General features: G+C 39.4%; 1 protein-coding gene and 1 long non-coding RNA gene across 3 annotated transcripts; one reads left to right on the top strand and one right to left on the bottom strand.

The window, feature by feature from the left end:
• Positions 1 to 1,033: 1,033 nt before the first annotated feature.
• Positions 1,034 to 18,594, top strand: sn (fascin domain-containing protein singed). Of its 2 annotated transcripts, none has more exons than XM_018014595.2 (6): positions 1,034 to 1,797; positions 12,492 to 12,880; positions 15,570 to 15,990; positions 16,051 to 16,620; positions 16,678 to 16,926; positions 17,288 to 18,594. In XM_018014595.2, the coding sequence occupies exons 2-6, from the start codon at positions 12,676 to 12,678 to the stop codon at positions 17,379 to 17,381; spliced, it is 1,539 nt and encodes a 512-aa protein (XP_017870084.1). In that variant the 5' UTR covers positions 1,034 to 1,797; positions 12,492 to 12,675; the 3' UTR covers positions 17,382 to 18,594. The 2 variants fall into 2 exon arrangements, with proteins under 2 accessions (XP_017870084.1, XP_089330677.1); XM_089474551.1 differs by having other exon boundaries at positions 12,489 to 12,880.
• Positions 10,088 to 10,780, bottom strand: LOC149267851 (uncharacterized). The gene is made up of 2 exons (XR_016271102.1): positions 10,670 to 10,780; positions 10,088 to 10,548 (listed from the first exon to the last, which is right to left on the bottom strand). It is a non-coding gene; the product is annotated as an uncharacterized LOC149267851 (long non-coding RNA).
• Positions 18,595 to 19,468: the final 874 nt, after the last annotated feature.

Here is a 19,468-nt window from a genome sequence, read left to right as displayed (position 1 = left end):
ATAATTTGCGGTTCATAATTGACTTGTTTAAAATTGCAGAAAATCACGAGGCATGCAATGCAGAAGTATATACACATATGTATGTATATAGTAAATACATACATATGTACATACATATATGTGTGTATATGTATACTTTTAAAACTAAAAATGCTGGTTAAAGAAAAATATGCAACTGATTAGCAATTACATACTTATGTTTGTATATATGTTTGTACATCTTAAGTATGGTACAGTCATTATTAATATTAATGGATTGTGTGTTTAAGGATTTGGTACGTTTGCTCTTGCCTTTGCAGTGACGGTGAAATCGGCAGCTGACTAGTAGACCAATTTTTTTTCTCATTTTATTTTGTTCCTCTTTTGTTTTAACACACGAAATATAAATGCAATGAAAGAAGCACTTAAGATGGGCGAATGCAGCCAGATTGAAGATGCATGCGCGCATTTAAAAAATTAACAGAGCATGGCGACAGTCGGGCTGCATTGCCACACCAAGCATGCAGCCCAGTCGGTTGCAGTTGGGCAGTTAGTTAGTTAGTTGGCTGGCTGACTGGCTGGCATTAGCATTGCTTTGTGTGAATATGGATGGATACATGGATAGCTGTAAATCAAATTGCGTGGCGGCTGCTGATTTAGCGGTAATTCGTCAAGTTCAAGTTATGCGCATTTCCTTTGCCCATTTACCGTTACTTTTTTTTTTCAAACCCAACAGTCCTCTAACAGCACTTTCGCCGAGTTGGCAAGACTTGATTGGCAACAACAGTGTTCACTAACAGTATGGCATACTTAACATTATTCGAGAATACCAAATGCTATACTAACAGAATCACTTGAGCTCAAAATTATCAAATTAATTTTATTTTAGCTCGAATTGGTAATCTTTACATTTATATTCACTGGTTTTCAGCCATTTACTCATTTGGTAGTTTTCTGTGGCACAGCTTATGTTATTGCCGCTCACAATAGCGTTAACAGCATTGAAGAGCTAACAGCGCACTAGCAGACATGCTAGATTTAAATTGTATATGGCTCTGCAACGGGTTTCCATTCCAATTCGAGAGCAGGTCGTGAGCGGTTGTGTTCTTCATCCGAATCTTGTGGTCCTATTGTGCGCGCATGCGTCTATCAGCAAATTTGAAATCGTGAAAAATCCTTTTGCCATACCAAACATACACACACACGCATACGAACGTGAATAGGCGCCAGCGAAACAAAAGCATCAAGCGGCATACGCGAAAATATACCTGAGCTTAAGCAATAAACAAACCAATTAAAGCGAAAGAAATATATTTCGATAATTGTTTGCCTGTGATTTGTTTACGTAAATATTTTTTTTCTGATTTTTTATTGTGAGTGTGAATTTGAACTAAGACCAAAGTTACTTTGTTCGTTTACCTACCAGAATTCGAATTGGAAGTGAAGGGTGCAACAGACTTACACCCACACACATACACATCTAAACCTATACCCACATACACATTCACACAAATAGAAACGAGACGATTCACACACAGGCAAACGCACTCACACAGAGGCAGGCGAAGGCGTGTAGTAGAAACACCGGCAAAAGCAGAGGAGCGCAAATAGAAAACGACGAAAAGCAACGGCGACTAAAACTAAAGCTAACCGAAGCAACCTAGCGGTGTAAAGAGACAGACAGACAGAAACAAACAGAGAAAAATAGCGCGGGCAAAGGATAATAAGCAAAATTGCCATTTAAAACGGTAATTAAAACACTGTCAACTGCAGCAGCAGCAACAACAACACAGCGACGCCCAACGAGCAACAAAGAAAGTAAGTGAATTCCTTTCAACGTGCCTTGTCCAAACATGGCTTCAAATGCATTCGGGCCTGCTTCATTTTTTTCAACTCACACGCACACACACACACACACATAAATATAATCAAACTTGAACACACGCACTTCGTTTTATCTTTCTCTCTCTCTCTCAGTTGATGTGCTCCAGTTCCAGGTTTCAGCATACATCTTCACTTTGCTGGCATCCCCCCACCGCACCACACCCCACCTCACTTCACTTGCCGCCCTCCCCATTAAGCACGGCATCGCGCACCTCTTGCAAGTCATAAAATCTATGGCAAGCGACGTCACAGTCGCTCTGGCAGCAGCTCTGTAAACTTTAGCTTCATTTCATAGCTTTTTATTTTTCGCTTGCCTTGTTTTACGATTTTCCTCCTCCTCCCCTTTAGCGTCCTCCTCTACGGCTGCTGCTGCTGCTGCTGCGCTGCCGCTTTTCTGTTAGCATTGTTTTTGCTGCGCCTCGTTGTTGATTTTTCCAACCGGCTTTTGGCTAATTGCCTTGACATTGGCATTCACAGTGGCAGCCGCCTCTATTAAGCTTGCTCTCTCTCAACCCGCTCTCTTATTCGGTCTCTCTTTCTCTCTCTGTCTGTCTCTCAATTTGGTAGTGTAGACTCTCTGTGGCCACGCACAATGTTGCCAGATGAATGATGATTACCCGTAAACTTCTTTTGCCTTGCCTTGACTTGTTTGCTCTCAATCAAACAGATACACCGGCAGTCAAAAGCTCGCAGACATATCACGCACCCTCTTTGACTTCATATAACACATACATACATATGTATCTATACATATCAATTCGTAACTGTTTCTGTCAATCAATTTGTTGCTGATCTTGTGGCTGCTGCTTTGAGTTTGTTGCTATTCGCACTTTATTAACCGTTTATTGCTCTGATTTAGCTTAACTCAAAGTTGTAGCGATGCGAAGTTGGCCTTTTCAACGCTAAAAAGATAATATGTATATAAATATATAAAACATATATGTATATATTTCTATGTATAACCCCACATCTCTGCTAAATGCATTTTCCTTTGTTCTTTGCGGGCTACAAAGGAATAAAATAAACACGAAAATTCCTGTGTTTGTGTGTGAATGTGTGTGTGTATCTGTTGTTTCCATTTCAGCAGCCTGATGCGCTGCTGGGGCGTGTGCTGCCTGACTATCGTCGCTGTTGCTGCTGCTGCTGCGTTTTCGTTTCAGCTTCATTTTGCACGTGCCAACCCCCTCGAACTGCTCTGCTGGCAAATCAATAATTCTCCATCAGGATCTGCATTGAGCCGGCGGCGGTAGCACAGCCGCAGCGGCAGCGCAATTAGCAATTTGTATTCCAGACAACAGCAGCACAGACTATAAATGCCAGTGCCCATCCACCCCTCACTCTCTCCCTCTCTTTAGCCCTCACCTGCCGCGCCTTGCACTGAGTCACGTTTATATTTTATACCTATGTGCATATATATATATATATATAAGTATGTATATATATACAAACATATATATTGTGGCTAATGGCAACGGCAACGTCTGAGACTTGGTTTGCATTGTCAACCATTTGCGTATCAACCAGCCCGGCAATCGAATGCTTCCGTCGAGCGCCGGAAATCAGGTATACACACTCACACACACACAGATACACATACACGCACACATCGCACATCACTCCTGTTAAACGCATTGCTGGAAGCCCCTTTGTCGCGAGACAGCCTGCTCAAGACAATAATGTACATGACATACAGTGAACTCTATAATAAATGAATCATCCGTGTTCTACCATTGCAAGCTAGAAGCCATAGCTGCACCATCCTACCAATTGGAATTCAACTAAGGCTCTAATAATGTATCTATGTATGTAATGTACTCTAATAATATACTTGAATACAGTAAACTCTTGAAGAAATGAATCATCAGATCTTCCATTGATTGAGCATTCCAATTGGAATTGAACCAAAACTCTAATTGTAATTAAAAATGTCCCACAATAGATAAAGAAATTAATTATAATTGCGTTGATATGCAATGAAGAAAAAGGAAATAAAAACAACTATTTAGAATGCCCACCAAAACAATTGTCTCTTGCCCAAGCAGTTCAGACTGTATGCAATACATACATACTTATGTTGTTATAACTGTGCACTTATGCATACGGGTGTATGTGTGTGTGCACGCCCTATCTCCCTCGCTCTGTTTGCCCATCAAGTGCAGCTGGCGACAGCCCGGCAAGAGCAGCTGCTGTCCTTGAAATAAGCAAAAGCAAACCCCAAACAGAGACGACGCACTTTACGCACACATTTCGGCTTGCCCCGCACCAGCAGCCGCTGCTCACCCTACAGCCCGCAGGCATTAGGGTGTGCGTGTATGTGTGTATGTGAGATTTATCTGGAATGCTGTTTATTGGTTAATTGCATTGCTTTTTGGATTTGGCGAATTGTGACTTGGTCACCTTTGTATAGTTCTGCAAAATAGCTTAAATATGGCTGCTAACCATTATATTTATATTTATGTATGTATGTATGTAATTATTTATGCTACAGCTTATTCTATATTTATATTTGCTTTTCCTTTTCTTTATGCTCGTTTCCTTTTTTTTTTTTTTGACAGTTTTTTTAGCACTGCTTGACACTCTCTCCCTACCCTTTCTCTTCCCTCTCTTTCTACGAACTCTCCACTCTCCCAAACACTCTTTGTTCTGCTTGCTGAGTCACGTCTGTCTGTTGTTTTTGTTGGTTTTGCTGCTGTTGCTGCTGATTTTTTTTTTTTTTTTTTTTTTCTTTTTCATGTCTTTTTGCAACTCCTTTTTTTGACGTTTTCGCTTTCAACCGAGCGCCACAATTGGCTTTAACTGCTTGTGATTCATTTGACGTTGAGGCGGCAATACAAATGCAAATCCACGAAAACGCACGCACATATGTAAGTATGTGCATATATGTACATAAGTGATATGTATGTATGTATGCATGTACTTATATGCTCATATATCAATGGCTGAGTCTTTATCAATGCAACACTTGCAGCAGCAGCAACAGCATATCAGGCGCCTTTTTGTTTCATTTCTTTTATGCATATGCGATATTTTTGGAATGGGCGACGCACTGTCGCCGTCGCTGTCGCAGTCTTTTCTTCCTTTTTCTTTTGCTTACAATAACAATAATTGATATGCTGTTGCTGCTGTTGCTGCTGCTGCTGCTGCTGCTGCTGCTGCTGGTGAACTCTGGGCACAGTTCAATGCACTGTAATCGCAACGCTGCCACAAGTATCAACATTTCCGTTGCAGCGATGCCGATAAAAGCCTGCAACGCCTTCGCCTCCTTTTTGCCATAGCAGGCAGCTTTTGATCGTGGTGGCTTTGATTTATGCCTTTGAGTGCACCGTGGCCCGTGGCCTTTCGAGTCGTCGTGATCGTCAGTTGAAGGAGGTGTCGCTGTAAATACGTTTAGTGCACTGCTGCCAGGCACACACACACACACACACTCGCACATATATTCAAACAAGTGCAAGTTCAAGTTGGGGCTTGCATTTTAATAGCGCAAAAGTTGGCAACTGGTTGAGCTGGTTGTTTTTGGCTTTTGGCTTTTGGTTATTTTCAATTTGCCGGGCGTATCGAAATATCGATACTTGTCTGCGCCTGGTGCTGCCAAGCGTTGTAAATATCATGTTTTGATATTATAAGAGATGCCTTTCGCCTCCCCCTCCTCCACTCTCGCACCTTTCATCTTAGCCTGCCGCTCATCACACAGAGCTGTCTGCTATGTAATTTGCGGTTGGGTAAAATATTTATGCTCATTGTTTATTATATTCATTTTTCTGCGCCTATTGAAAATGCGAACAAATTATTAATTCGCCCGCTGTGGCAGCCATCGCCTGTGGCATTCGCTTTCCCGCGCTCCGTGGGCAGCACGAGTCTCCCATATGCACAAGTGTGTGTGTGTGTGTGTGTGTGTGTGTGTGTGTGTGCATGTAATTGCTGCATAAATCATTTGAGCTGCTGGCCAAGAGAAGCGGTAATTTCAGTGCTGCACAACAACAGTTAACTGTTTTGCTACAGATATAAATGTATATACATATATGTATGTGTGTGTATGTATGTTAGTGAGTGGACACAGATTACATTTCTATATATCAGAGACAGGCCAAGAGTTATTTATGTGCGTTCAATCAACCAAACTGAACCAAACCAATCCAATTCAATCCAAGCCAAAGTCAAACTCAAGCTCAAGCTCAAGCTCAAGATGCTACAGCAACAACAGCTGTAGCAGCAGCAGCAGCAGCAGAGCGCAAAAATAAAAACCCGAAACCGTTTGTCCGCCGTTTTGGTGGCTTTCATTGATTTCTCTATTTGAAATAATTTCATTTCATTTTGTGTTGTGTTGTGGGGCTTATTGATTTTGTGATTTTTTGATTGTTCCGAACGCAGTTTCAAGCGCATGCAGAAGCGCACAACTGTAAATGCAGATACCAAAAATAAAAGGCTTAAAATATAGCTATTTATAGCTTTTAGCGGCATATTTGAAAGTTACTCGAGCAAGCTATTTAGCTAGAAATGTGGCTAAGGTCAATTTTAGGTAGCTACATATTTATGTATATTAAAAAAAAAGTTTAATATTGGTAGAGATAAAATAATGAATATACCATATTATTTATTATTATTATTAATTAAAGCTACATTTGGTCACTAAAAATATTTGTAAAATTCAATTTTAAAAGCATAGACGTAACTGTTTATATTTCAAGTTCAAACAGCGACTTTTCTTAATTAACAATTAGCTATAATCAGTCAAATGTCTTATTTGCAGCTCTTGATTTTTTACTTCAGTTTAGCCGCAAAAGATTTGTCGCCAGATTTGTCAAGTGTGGCAGCACTGACAGTCACCGGTTCAAGCGGTTCGCCCGTTTGCTATCTCTCACGCACCTCTAAATTGTAAAGTTTGAAAATGTAAACTCAATTCCACAATTTACATTACAAAAGCAGCGCGAACGTAGTTCTAACGGTTTTTGGCAATAATCATGCCTGCTCGCTCGCACTTGCAGACGCTGCGGAACTGGTGTTTGACAGCTTTAACGTTTCCATTGAAACTTTTACTTTTTTTTCAGCTCATCTTTTCAACTCTCGCAAGACAATCAATTTGTTGATTCGTCGCGTAATAATTGATTACTGCACTTGTTTTAGGCGCTTTCTAAAAGAAAAAATAAAGAAGAAAAAAAAAATACAAAAAATACAAAACTATGTCCAAAAAGCTAAAAACATGTTGGAAGAGTTGTTGCAGTGCATTTGAACATAATTGTACGTTTGTAATTATAAAACAATTGGAAAGGTGCTTGTGCCGAATGATTGTACAGTTTGCCGATAATTGAGTCGGTTTTCAATTAAAAAAAAAGTATTTTTTATTTTTTATTTTGCACATGCTTTTTAAGGCTTCATTTCGCCGCCACAAAAACCGCAAAATGTTTTTAAAATAACAAGCATAATCAACCACAACAACAACAATAGCTACAACAACAACTTAAACAACAGTAACTTAGTATTAATCGCCCACGAGAACAACAGCAACAACAGCAGCAGCAGCAGCAGCAGCAGCGGCAGCGGCAGCGCCAACAGCCGCCAGCAGATGTTGGGCCTGCATCGAAAAAGTTTTACATTTTACGACTGCTCTTATAATTCGCGGGCATCGCTTTTGCATTCTTGACAGCCATAAAAGTCACGATAGACACTAAAGTCGAGGAGTTAGCCTGTGAGCGGGATAGCAGAGTGTGAGAGAGGGAGGGATGGTGGGAAGCAGGGTGGCAGGCAGGGAGGTAGAGAAACCACACCCGGCACATTGGTGCCAGGGCAGCTATTTACAATATGCGATACCCAATATTTATCTAGGCACATATGCATGCATTTCTGTGTGTGTGTGTGTTTGTGTGTTTGTGCGTGCCCTTGAGCACTTGTAAAGCTACGGTAATAAAATGTAAAATGGCGTTATATGGTTTGTGCACTGAGCGAAAAATCATTAGCCACTAATTTCTACATAAATCTAAATAATAATAACTGAAGTTAAATATTTGTGTTAACTTTTCAATTATGTTGGCCAATTTCTTTTTAATTTGAAACCAGTGTGCAATGTGGCAACGTCATTCATTGCCTGTCCTCTTTCATCGCATACAGCACCTGCATATGTATGTGTGTGTATACGTGTGCATATGCATACATATACAATGCAAATGCAACGCTCGGTTGCGCGCGCGCGTGCGCCTCGAGCAGCAGAAGCAGCCACTTGGAAGTCGGTGGCATGTCTTAAAAACGAAGACGTGGGCCACTAATATTAATGTCTGCCGGCCGTGCTGATGTCTGTATCTGTGCATCACTAAGTGTAACCATTCTCCCTCTCACTCTCTCGCTCATACTCTATCTTTCACTGCGCCTCCCAGTATGTGTGTCTGTGTGTGTGTGTGTGTGTGTGTGTGTGTGTGCGTATTTTTAGAACGTCTGAAGCCGAGATTTGGAGCAATTCTTTTGTTGTTGTGCTTGCTGCTGCGCGACTTCCACAGCGCGGCGTCTGCTGCTTGTATAGTAAAAATATACCGTACGCTTGCAGCAGACATAAATATTTGTGCGCTGTTGTTGTTGATGGCCAACGTATTATAAGAAATTACGACACATGCTGACGCCGATTTCGTTTAAATTGTTTTCGGTGTATGCAGATTAGAGTCGAGCAGTGTCCGTTGGCTATTCTAATGGCGCAGTGGCAACGCCAGAAGAGCAGCCTTGCCACCCCGCCCACTCTTCCTCTCACCTAAGTTTGTTGTTTTGTTATTGCATACATAATTGCGCAAAGCTTAAAGCAACAGCTGCAGTCTATGCATGTGTGTGTGTGTGTGTGTGTGTATGTGTGCTTGTATTTATCTGCATTTCTGTTTCAGTCCGTTGGCTGATGAGCTCGTATTGTTTGAATTTGCTGTGCGTTTATCAATTTACCGTTATCATTAACAAGATACACACGCAAAGAGATGAGCGATAGAAAGAGATAGATAGAGAGAGAGAGAGAGAGAGAGAACGGGGCAGGGCCACAAATAGCGCGACACACGCAAAATGTTGACTGGTGAAAGGTGTGCGATGCGATAAAATTTCATCATATTTTACATTTTCCTAATTTGCTAAAAGCAAACGTATATGTGTGCGTGTGAGTATGTGTGATGTGATGTGATGTGCATATCTACAATCAATTTGTGTGCGCGAGTACAATTTCATTTAATTAGATTGCGTTTAATAATGCCACATGACGAACACACTCAGAGAGACACAAACTAGGCAAATAAAAAAATACAAATACAAATACAACTAGATACAAGAGTCAATAGTGTAATTTAATTGATTTGCGAGCAGCGCAGCGGCAGCAGCAGCAGCAGTAAATATCAAAATAAGAAGAAGCAGCGGTAAACTGGCCTCATGCCACTCAATTTGATTGAGTTTGACTGTATTGGAGTCTGTTTATGTCTCTGTGTGCGTGTGTGTAAATGAGCCAGTCGCTCAGTCGCTTGTGAGCTACTTAGCCAGCCGAGCCGTTGCAGCTGTGAGCTTTTTACTGCTCCCGTTCTTGTTCTTGTTCTTCAGCGATTGCTGCTGCTGCTGTCTAGTTATGTTCCGCTTGGCCATTGTTGCCACACCATTTGCAGTAATTGGCGCTGCCAGCTCTTCTTTAGCTAACTAAATGCAACGGTGTTTAACTGTTTGCCGCTGCTGCCTTTCTTTCTTGGGTTTGCTTGCATTTGTTCTTTTTTTTCCATTCCAATGTACATCTGTATATATGTATGTATATGCGTGTGTGTGTGTATTTATATATGTATGCGCATCGCAGCCAGCTGGAGGCTTCGAAAACAAATCGGCATGCATAATTAATTATGATTTACTTGGCTTTTCACATAAAAGTATGTGTATGTGTGTATGTGCATATACCTATGCCTATACATGTATATATACATATATATATTTGTGTGTTGCAATTGGTTTTTAAAGCGCCGTAATTAATTTTCCAATGAATTGCAATTGCATTTAAAGCGGCAAAAATGTGCAAAACGATTGCAAGAACGGCGCTTATTGAATTTCACTTAACATGGAAAAGGGAAATACATATTGCTGCTGCTGCTGCTGCTGGCGCTGCCTCTGCCTCTTTCACCGCTGCTGCTGCTGCTGCTGCTGTTAAAGCTGACTTTACAAGAAACCAGCGAGCATTGACTTTTCGTCCGAGCGAGATAGCTATATTGAATAAGAGCAATACACACACACACACTCACACATAAACACACGCTGTGAACTTTAATACTTTTGGCGATGCCAGATTAGCGCAAAAAGCCATTAGGTGTGCCACAGGGGGGAGGAGAGGATTTGTGTGTGTGTGTGTGTGCGTGTGTGCAGAGTTTTCACTTCTATTTTGCGTTTTATTTGATGTTAATCTGCCATCCGATTTGCCTCTGGTTAACATTTGCCTTTAGTTTATTTCATTTGGCTGCAAAAAGCCAACGCCCCAACGTCAAATGGCTTTGAGTCAAAATGAAAATCTCTCCCAAATGGTCAGCGCCATAAGCCAACGCCTAGAAATGACAACAACAACAACAACAACATATGAAGGAGCCATCACCATGGGCGCCGTCGTCTCCTTTGCACGTCCATCACGCAGTTCGCTTGTTGTTTATGTAGCTACGTGCCGCTGCCAGCCACAATCGCCCATCAGTTCAGGCTTGGCTCATTTCCCTTCTTGAGAACATACATGCATACATATGTAGCTGTATGTATGTGTATTTGTATGCATGCAAAACATTAAAAAGTAACAAAAAACGAAGCTAAGTGAAGCACATTTCAGCTGCACACCTACCAAGTCGTTGCCGCCTGTCCATCAACAGCACTTTTGAGTGCTGTTCCTGCAGCTGGCTGGCTGGCAGGCCGGCCGCCCCCACATATGCGCTATACATTTTTGACTACCCTGCACATATGTACATGTGATCATAAAGGGCATATTACAATTGAAGAGATTTGTGTAACAAGCAGAGCAAATCAATAATATGTGATTATATTAAAGTTATATATAAAATCTGTAAAAGAATCTGAAAATCTAAATCTGAATCTGTAAAATAAACAATCTATTGAAAAGCTAACGAATAACTGATTCTTAAAGAACAACATTACTGTTTAGAGCAGCAGAAGAGAAGGAGAGTTAGGAATTGGTTTATAGAAAGAACTAATCAAGTATCAGAGAAGAGTTCCATTGGATCACCCTACTGGATCTCTCCTTAAGATCTAATTTCTGTTATAGGGTATCTGCTATTCGTACAATATCTACTGTACCTTTATTTGTTATCTTTAGCCTGCCTGGCTGTTCCTGTGCGTTTTGTGGCTTTTATGCGGTTGAGTCATACGCCTGGCTCTGATTAGCTGGCACGCGTCACGCTAATGAGCTGCCCAAATACTTATGATCCACTCTCACACGCATGCACACTCACACGCAGTCCCACGCTCACGGACACACCTACATATGTATAAAAGTCGGCTAATTGGCTTACATGTGTAACTGTTAAATAGAGCCACTTCTCAAATGCTTAACGTCCAGCTTAGACAGATCTGGCAATAAATTATCGCATTACTCCGCCGATGCTTCGATTACACTTACAAGCCGCGTATCGATAGGTAATTAAAGACGCCGCCAGCGCCGTTTGTCGCGCTGCCATCGCTAGCTGTTTGACATTTTGACAGCTGATTTGCCGGCGCTTGAATTTGAATTTCGATTTAAATTTGAATTTAGCCATTGCTCTGCCTGCATGTTAATCATGCGACATGTGTTGCTGTCCATGCAAAGCAGCAAATAAACTCGCAGTCGAACGACTACAAAAATACCCTACAAACAGGAATGCTGAAATGAAATAATATACACATACTTATACATATGCTGATAGATCGAAATGTTCGACTTGTCATTGACTCTGCACAGCTGCTGCAATAATCCCGTTTTACAGCCATTGACTGTGCATGCTGGGTATGAATGAAAGATGCATTGCCTTATCTACGTTTCCTGTTCAGCGTGGCGACATTGAAATGAATGTCAGACCAATATCAATGGACGCGTCTGTCTTCTGCAGTTGTCGCCAGTTGCAGCTCGCCTGTTGAATGTTGTGTTGAATGTTCAGCATGCACTGTACACATGGCTGGCAAGCTGTCTGGCCCAGGCAGGCGATCTGTTTGCTTCGCTGACATGCACATAAATTTAGCCAGCAGGCTGCACACACACATTCGAATGCAGGCATGCAAATCTACATATATACACATGTACCATCAGAGTTGCAAACTAAGTTATCGATACTTCGATTTTATGCTTTAAATGAACTTCCTGTCTGCTGCCAGCTTTGGCTCGTGTGCTAAATGCGTTGCGGATTGAGTGAATCAACTAGTTTAATGCACATTTACATACAGACAAACGTACACATATATAGATGTATGGCAACTCTGATGAAATTTGAATTATGTTCCATTTCGAATTCTTACGATGCTTTGACATATACGTATACGATTTTGACATCTTTACATACATATACAAAGTCTCATCAGTAAATTTTTCACTCAAATACACACATACTTATTTCAATAAATATATATGTGCATTCATAAATTGTTTTTCCACACATTCATATATACTACACAAGCAGACAAGCAAAAAGCAAACTACGAAGAAGAGAGCTCCACTTGGCACCGTCGACTTGGCACACACAGTCCGTTATACCCAATAGCAACCCAGCGAGAGCAGCAGCAAATTCGTACAGCGATTACTCATATCTGTTCGGGTTCCAACTAGTTTGTGAAACAGCCGCCATCATTGCTCCCATAAGCACCATGAACGGCCAGAGCTGTGAGCTGGGCCACAGCAATGGGGACATCATCTCACAGAACCAACAGAAGGGCTGGTGGACCATCGGTCTGATCAATGGACAGCACAAGTACATGACTGCCGAGACATTTGGCTTCAAGCTGAATGCCAACGGGGCCAGCCTCAAGAAGAAGCAGCTCTGGACCCTGGAGCCATCGAACACCGGTGAAAGTGAGTAGATGACCAATATTTCTAGATAAATGTAGTGTAAGCATATGAAATGAAGACTATACATATAGGAACGGTCGATTGGTATGGTATTCTATAGAAATACATATATGAAAGGTGTGATATAATACCAGACTCAAGTTATTAGAAGAATCGAAGCTAAGCTATAGGGAAAGTAGATGACCGCAGATAAAATGTATACGAATCGTGAATCGAAGTTATATATGTACCTAGATGTATGTATGTATGCCTAGATAGTAGTTAATAACGTGAAAGTGATTTTGTCCGTATGTGGATATTCTTATATATTGATCTCTATTATATAGATTATCCCATACATACTTGGGCTCTCTCATATAGATAATATATTAAGTAAATTACGAAATTTATGTTCAACTAAAATCTATAATATCCATAAAAAGATATGCAGTATTATCTTCTGAGGAAAAATCAAAGATTGAAGGTTGCTTTAATTTTCGAATATTTGCAACAAATATCATTATAAAAGCTGACAGAGATGAGAAAATTATTATGAAGAGCATTATGGGTAGATATCCATTGAAAAAAGGATTTCCAAGCAATTGAAGGTAGATAATATTATATAATATATTTATATAATAATATAAAAAGTATTCCACCATAATGAAGAACAACACAAATACGCTCTACCGATTACGCGCAGTGTATATTGCTTCATATCTATATTCCTAATTAATATCAAATAGAAGAGCCAAGTTTCTATCAACTATTAATACGGCTATCTGCCCCAGTTAGTCAGTTGAACAAGCTCTTGTTCATGATATATTTCTATATATATCTCAACATTCCAAAAAAAGAATAACTCATAAATATAACAGTAATTGGTGTGTGTGGTTCCGATTTCATCATTGTTCGTCACAGCGTGCTTTCACTGTGCTGGAGCATGGTGCGCGCTTATCAACAAACTCCACTGATAAGCGGGCTCAATTAATCTAAACAAACAGAAAATATGCAAATGGAAATGAAAATGAAAAAAAATGAATAGGGAAATGAAGTTTTGATAATGACGAATGATAAAGTTTAATGATAATGATAGTGATAATGCTAATGTTAAAGAGCATTGGCTGCATTTAATTGCGGGCAATAAATCATCATCAGCTGGCTCATAAAAATGGGAGGGAGGGAGAGAGAAAAGAAACGAGATAATCAGCTGCGGCTTTGGTTCATATATATATATGAATATATTTGTATATAAATATATATAGGTATATATTGGTCAGATATATGTATGTTTGTATATGCATATACTGCACAACATAAATCATCGTTACAATTTGCAGCTGGGCAAATAGATTCGCAGGTAAAACAAAGCGTTTTACGAATTTGGCATCATTTATCAAGAGACGCCACATGTTGCATGCCACAGCGCTGCATTTGCAACGGCACTGCAATTGGCTTTGGTCAGGCCAAGCCAAGCCGAGCCAGGCCAGGCCAGGCCAGGCCAGGTCTGGCTAAGCTGGTCTCTGGTCTGTGGTCTGTGGTCTCTTTAGTCTCTGCTCCGTTGGCTCGCTTGGCAATTATAATTAAAGCAACTCGTTTGCGCTTAATGCTGTTGTTGTTGTTGTTCTTGTTGTTGCATTGGCAATTAATATAAAATATTTAGTCGAAAGCCGAGCTCTGGCATTCGTAACGGCCATTAAAATAGCTCAGCCAAATTGAAATCGACGTTTAAAAACGAAACAATAATGTTGTGAGCTAAATTGCTTAATAATATCATAATACAAACAATATAAAAAATTAAAAAAAAAAAAAAAAGAAATTCAATAAAATTAAAGTCAGACAAATTGACAAATACCCTGTAATGTGATAGAAGAAGGTGAAAACTGGCCTAATTAAAGCCAAATATGTATTCAGCCCTGCGATATGCTTTAAAAATCCGGAAGCCATGTCAATATCTATCGATAGAAAAAGGATATGAACCGAAAAAGAAACTACATAAAGAATGAATGAAAATTACTTAAATATTTATGACTGAGTTTAAGATGATTTACAATTTAGAATTATTAAAAACTAGAATTTTAAATTCATTAAACATATATGTGATACATAAGTAAAGCTTAACAACTCCCAGCAGTCTCATACATATATAAACGCATATACACTTGCTTGCGCGTCAACTTTAATTGGTATTAAAAGCAGCGAGCGCTTTGTGTCTAAGCCGCCTATCGATAACTAATTAAGCATCTTCGCCTGCTGCTGACCATTTACTCTCTCTGTGTGTGTGTGTGTGTGTGTGCGTGTGCGAGGTGCCATCGCTAATTTGCCATTGACAGCTGACTGTAGTTGTTGTTGTTGCTGGCATTCCCGTTACGCGTACAGCAATTGCAAATAGCACACACAAGTCATGCAAGAGTGAATGAGAAGGAGAGAGCGAGAGCAAAGCGTAAAGTGAGAGCGTAGCGTTAATTGGCTGTAGTTTTACTCTAAGACATCGAGGATATGCACTATGGCAAACATCATGTTTAAAGAAATAAATATTAGATAAATATATATTTTTTAAGTAGTTAATAATAATGAAAATCATAAATAATTATTTTATTTAAAATAAGCTAATAAAAGAGAGAAATATGTATTTTAAATATTTTAACAATTGATATTTGTACAATTAATTATTCATATTTATTTTCTTGAATGTTTTAACGCACTTTCATAGGTATTATCTATTTACGATCTCATCTGAACAAATATCTATCGGTCGATCAGTTTGGCAATGTGCTGTGCGAGAGCGAGGAGCGCGATGCAGGCAGTCGCTTTCAGATCAGCATCAGCGAGGATGGCAGCGGTCGTTGGGCATTGAAGAATGAGTCGCGTGGCTATTTCTTGGGCGGCACACCCGACAAACTCGTCTGCACGGCCAAGACGCCCGGCGCCAGCGAGTTTTGGACGGTTCACTTGGCCGCCAGGCCCCAAGTGAATTTGCGTTCGATTGGACGCAAACGATTCGCGCATCTATCGGAATCGCAGGACGAGATACATGTGGATGCCAACATACCGTGGGGCGAGGATACGCTCTTTACTCTCGAGTTTCGCGCCGAGGAGGGCGGCAGATATGCCCTGCACACGTGCAATAATAAGTGAGATATTCCAGCGGAATATCTAGATGCCAAATCTCTAATTTGTGATCTTGTCTTTAGATATCTTAATGCTAATGGCAAGCTGCAGGTGGTTTGCAATGAGGATTGTCTGTTCAGTGCTGAATATCATGGCGGGCATTTAGCTCTGCGCGATCGCCAGGGACAGTATCTATCGCCAATTGGCTCGAAGGCTGTATTGAAATCACGCTCCTCAACGGTCACCCGTGATGAGCTGTTCTCGTTGGAGGATTCCTTGCCCCAGGCCTCGTTCATTGCTGGGCTCAATTTGCGCTATGTGAGCGTCAAGCAGGGCGTCGATGTAACCGCCAACCAGGACGAGGTCGGCGACAATGAAACCTTCCAGCTGGAATATGATTGGTCGGCGCATCGTTGGGCATTGCGCACCACACAGGATCGCTATTGGTGCCTGTCGGCTGGCGGCGGCATCCAGGCCACTGGCAATCGTCGCTGTGCCGATGCCCTCTTCGAACTCATCTGGCATGGCGATGGCTCGCTTTCGTTCCGCGCCAACAATGGCAAGTTCTTGGCCACCAAACGATCGGGCCACTTGTTTGCCACTTCCGAATCCATTGAAGAGATTACCAAATTTTATTTCTATTTGATTAATCGGTAAGGGCATCATGAACTCAGTCGATCTATCATCATTTAATCTATTGCTGGTTTTAGGCCCATTTTGGTGCTGAAGTGTGAGCAGGGTTTTGTTGGATATCGCACGCCTGGCAATCTGAAGCTGGAGTGCAACAAGGCCACCTATGAGACCATTTTGGTTGAGCGTGCACAGAAGGGCATGGTTCATTTGAAGGCGCACAGCGGCAAATACTGGCGCATTGATGGCGAGAGCATTTCGGTGGATGCTGATGCGCCCACCGACGGTTTCTTTTTGGAGTTGCGCGAGCCAACACGAATTTGCATAAGGTAAACTATCACAGTTTATAAAAGAAAAAACATTTAGAAATTCCTAATCTAACAGCAAAAACCAGTTTCGAATTATAATTAACGGTCACATTTAACATTCAGTGCGCAGACAAGTCCACTGTTATGGCTAAATTTCCAATTGGAATTTAGCGGTTCTGTAACGAGCTAAGCGTTTGCATTGCACTGTTAGTTGTGTAACCTGCAGAGTATTCTGTTGGTTAACAGTCAACTGCTAATAACATAAGTGCACTACCTATGCATATAAGAACTTTTACTTAAAAGGCTTTTAACTGTTTTTTAACGAATATATAAATTAACTGTTATATATTGATTTAAATGTTGACAATTCGTTTCGTTTCAGATCCGAAGAAGGCAAATTTTTGGGTGCCACCAAAAATGGTGCATTTAAGTTGCTGGATGATGGTTCCGACTCTGCCACACAATGGGAGTTTTAGATTGCAGATGCAGATGCAGATGCAGCACGTGTTTGGCAATTGCAACATTGATAATCTTACGGCAAAAACAACAACAACGCGTATCAATTTTTAGAATTTTAATAACGTGTCGACTTAGTCCAAAACAAACAGAAATCCAAGAATTTTCGAACGCAAGAAACAGAAAAGTAAAAAAAAAAAAAATTAAATTAATGAAAAAACATAAATAAATAATAAAAAAAAAAGTCGCACAAAAATATATCCTACATGCGTATTCAAAGCGGAATCTTAAGGATAGGAGCATATTTATACATAAATATAAAAGAGATTTTTTTATAAACAAACCTATTTAGCTTTTTATACGTTTTTACAAGAACAAGAAACAAATCTAGCGTAGAGGAAACAGCAGGAAGTGGAAACCAATTTTGTCGCAAGTCCTTCCGTTTTTTCAATATCAGCAACAAGCAAATACAAATTATATACAAAATTTAATAAATTTGCGATCATATATGAAACATGCAAAAAAAAATTTATATATATACAAATATATATACATAATTATATTTATTCGATTTGTACTGCTTTTTGAAAACAAAAAAGGGCCGCTTAACTTAAAAACAGAAAAAAATTAATTAAATAAAAAAAGCTTAAAAAAAAAACAACAAAAAAGTTGCTTAAAACCAACACATATTCCTATAAATTTATTTATATATTTATACATATTGAAATATGAACAATAATACATACACAGACTCAGATACACACACACACAGTCACAGATACACATATACACACATTCACGCAATTTTATTATATGCAAAACTTAGTTTTAAGCGCAATAATAATATAATAAAAAAAAAAACTAAAAAACTAACATAAAAAAAAAAAAACTTTGATACCCGCAAAATTGCAATATCCGATTTTTAAGCTAACCTACGTAACATTATAAAAAAAAAAACATATACATATGTCACTTGTCATTTTTTGTTACATATTTATTCTTATTATTACATAATTTAATTATACTATTTTTTGCTGTCGCACGTTTTATATCTTTATATAAATAATGTTTTTTTTTTTTAATTGAATCAATTTGTCACTCAAAGAAGAAAATCAACTAAAAAATCTGTCAACTTAGTCGCTTAAACTGAAAAGGATAAAAATAAACAGAAACGGAAATTATGTATGATAAATGATATAATATGAAATATACATATATATAACATACCTAAAATATGGCTAAATTTGTATTTGGAATTTTTGGTACAATTTTTGTTTTCAGCTCTGACGTGAGGACGTCATTCGCCTGTTTTCGTGCAATAGAAAAAAGTTTAGCATTTTTTATGTCCTTTTAGTCTACATTGAAAATGGCCGAAAAGTATGTGCACTCATACATACACACGGAGAGAGGGAGAGCGAGAGAAAGCAAAAACAATGTTACGCGATCGAATAAGCTAAGTAATGACTCTCAGATGGCAGGTTCGCTGAGAGCGCTAACGATTAAGAGAGCCTAGCAAACACGACGATGGAATGGAACAAATATACACATATGTATGTAGCTTTCTTCACTGCGTATGTATGTGTAAAAATGTTGCCAATGCAGCCCAATTGAAAAATGAAAGTCTGAATTTATTTCAGATTTTAAATGTATGTATACACATACGCATATATATATTTATTATACATATATTATGTGTACATATGTGTTGTTGTGGTAGGTATATTTGCATCGTTCCATTACATTAAACTTATAATTTCTGTTTTTTTCTCTGCTTACATTATACTGTAATATGTGTGGGTGTGTGTTTATAAATATATATATATATATGTATATATATGTGTGTGTCGATGTGAGTGCATGTGCAAACACACATACACTCAGAAGACAGTACAGGACTTGTCCAATTTGCTACCTTTTAAAAGCGTCACATTCTTTAAAATAAGACAAAATTAATATTTTATTTAGAGTATGAGTACATGTGCACACACATTCATGCACATATCTATGTATACATATGCATGTGTTCGTACATATATTTTGTTTTCTGTTCATTCCTCTTCGACTGTTATTCGTCTGCATCTGAGATTAAGAATAATTCATGACCACG

This window comes from Drosophila arizonae, chromosome X (assembly GCF_054131065.1).
Source record: "Drosophila arizonae isolate 15081-1271.41 chromosome X, UAZ_ARI_1.0, whole genome shotgun sequence".
Taxonomy (NCBI): Eukaryota; Metazoa; Arthropoda; class Insecta; order Diptera; family Drosophilidae; genus Drosophila; species Drosophila arizonae.
The sequence above is the reverse complement of the archived record's forward strand: the minus strand, read 5'-3'. Positions and strand labels throughout refer to the sequence as shown.

Excerpts from the sequence above, each read along its gene's own strand:
- sn (XM_018014595.2), top strand. The coding sequence starts at position 12,676 with ATGAACGGCCAGAGCTGTGAGCTGGGCCACAGCAATGGGGACATCATC. Across the intron at positions 12,881-15,569 it reads GCCATCGAACACCGGTGAAA|GTATTATCTATTTACGATCT; the intron begins GTGAGTAGATGA and ends GCACTTTCATAG. Across the intron at positions 16,927-17,287 it reads CCAACACGAATTTGCATAAG|ATCCGAAGAAGGCAAATTTT; the intron begins GTAAACTATCAC and ends GTTTCGTTTCAG.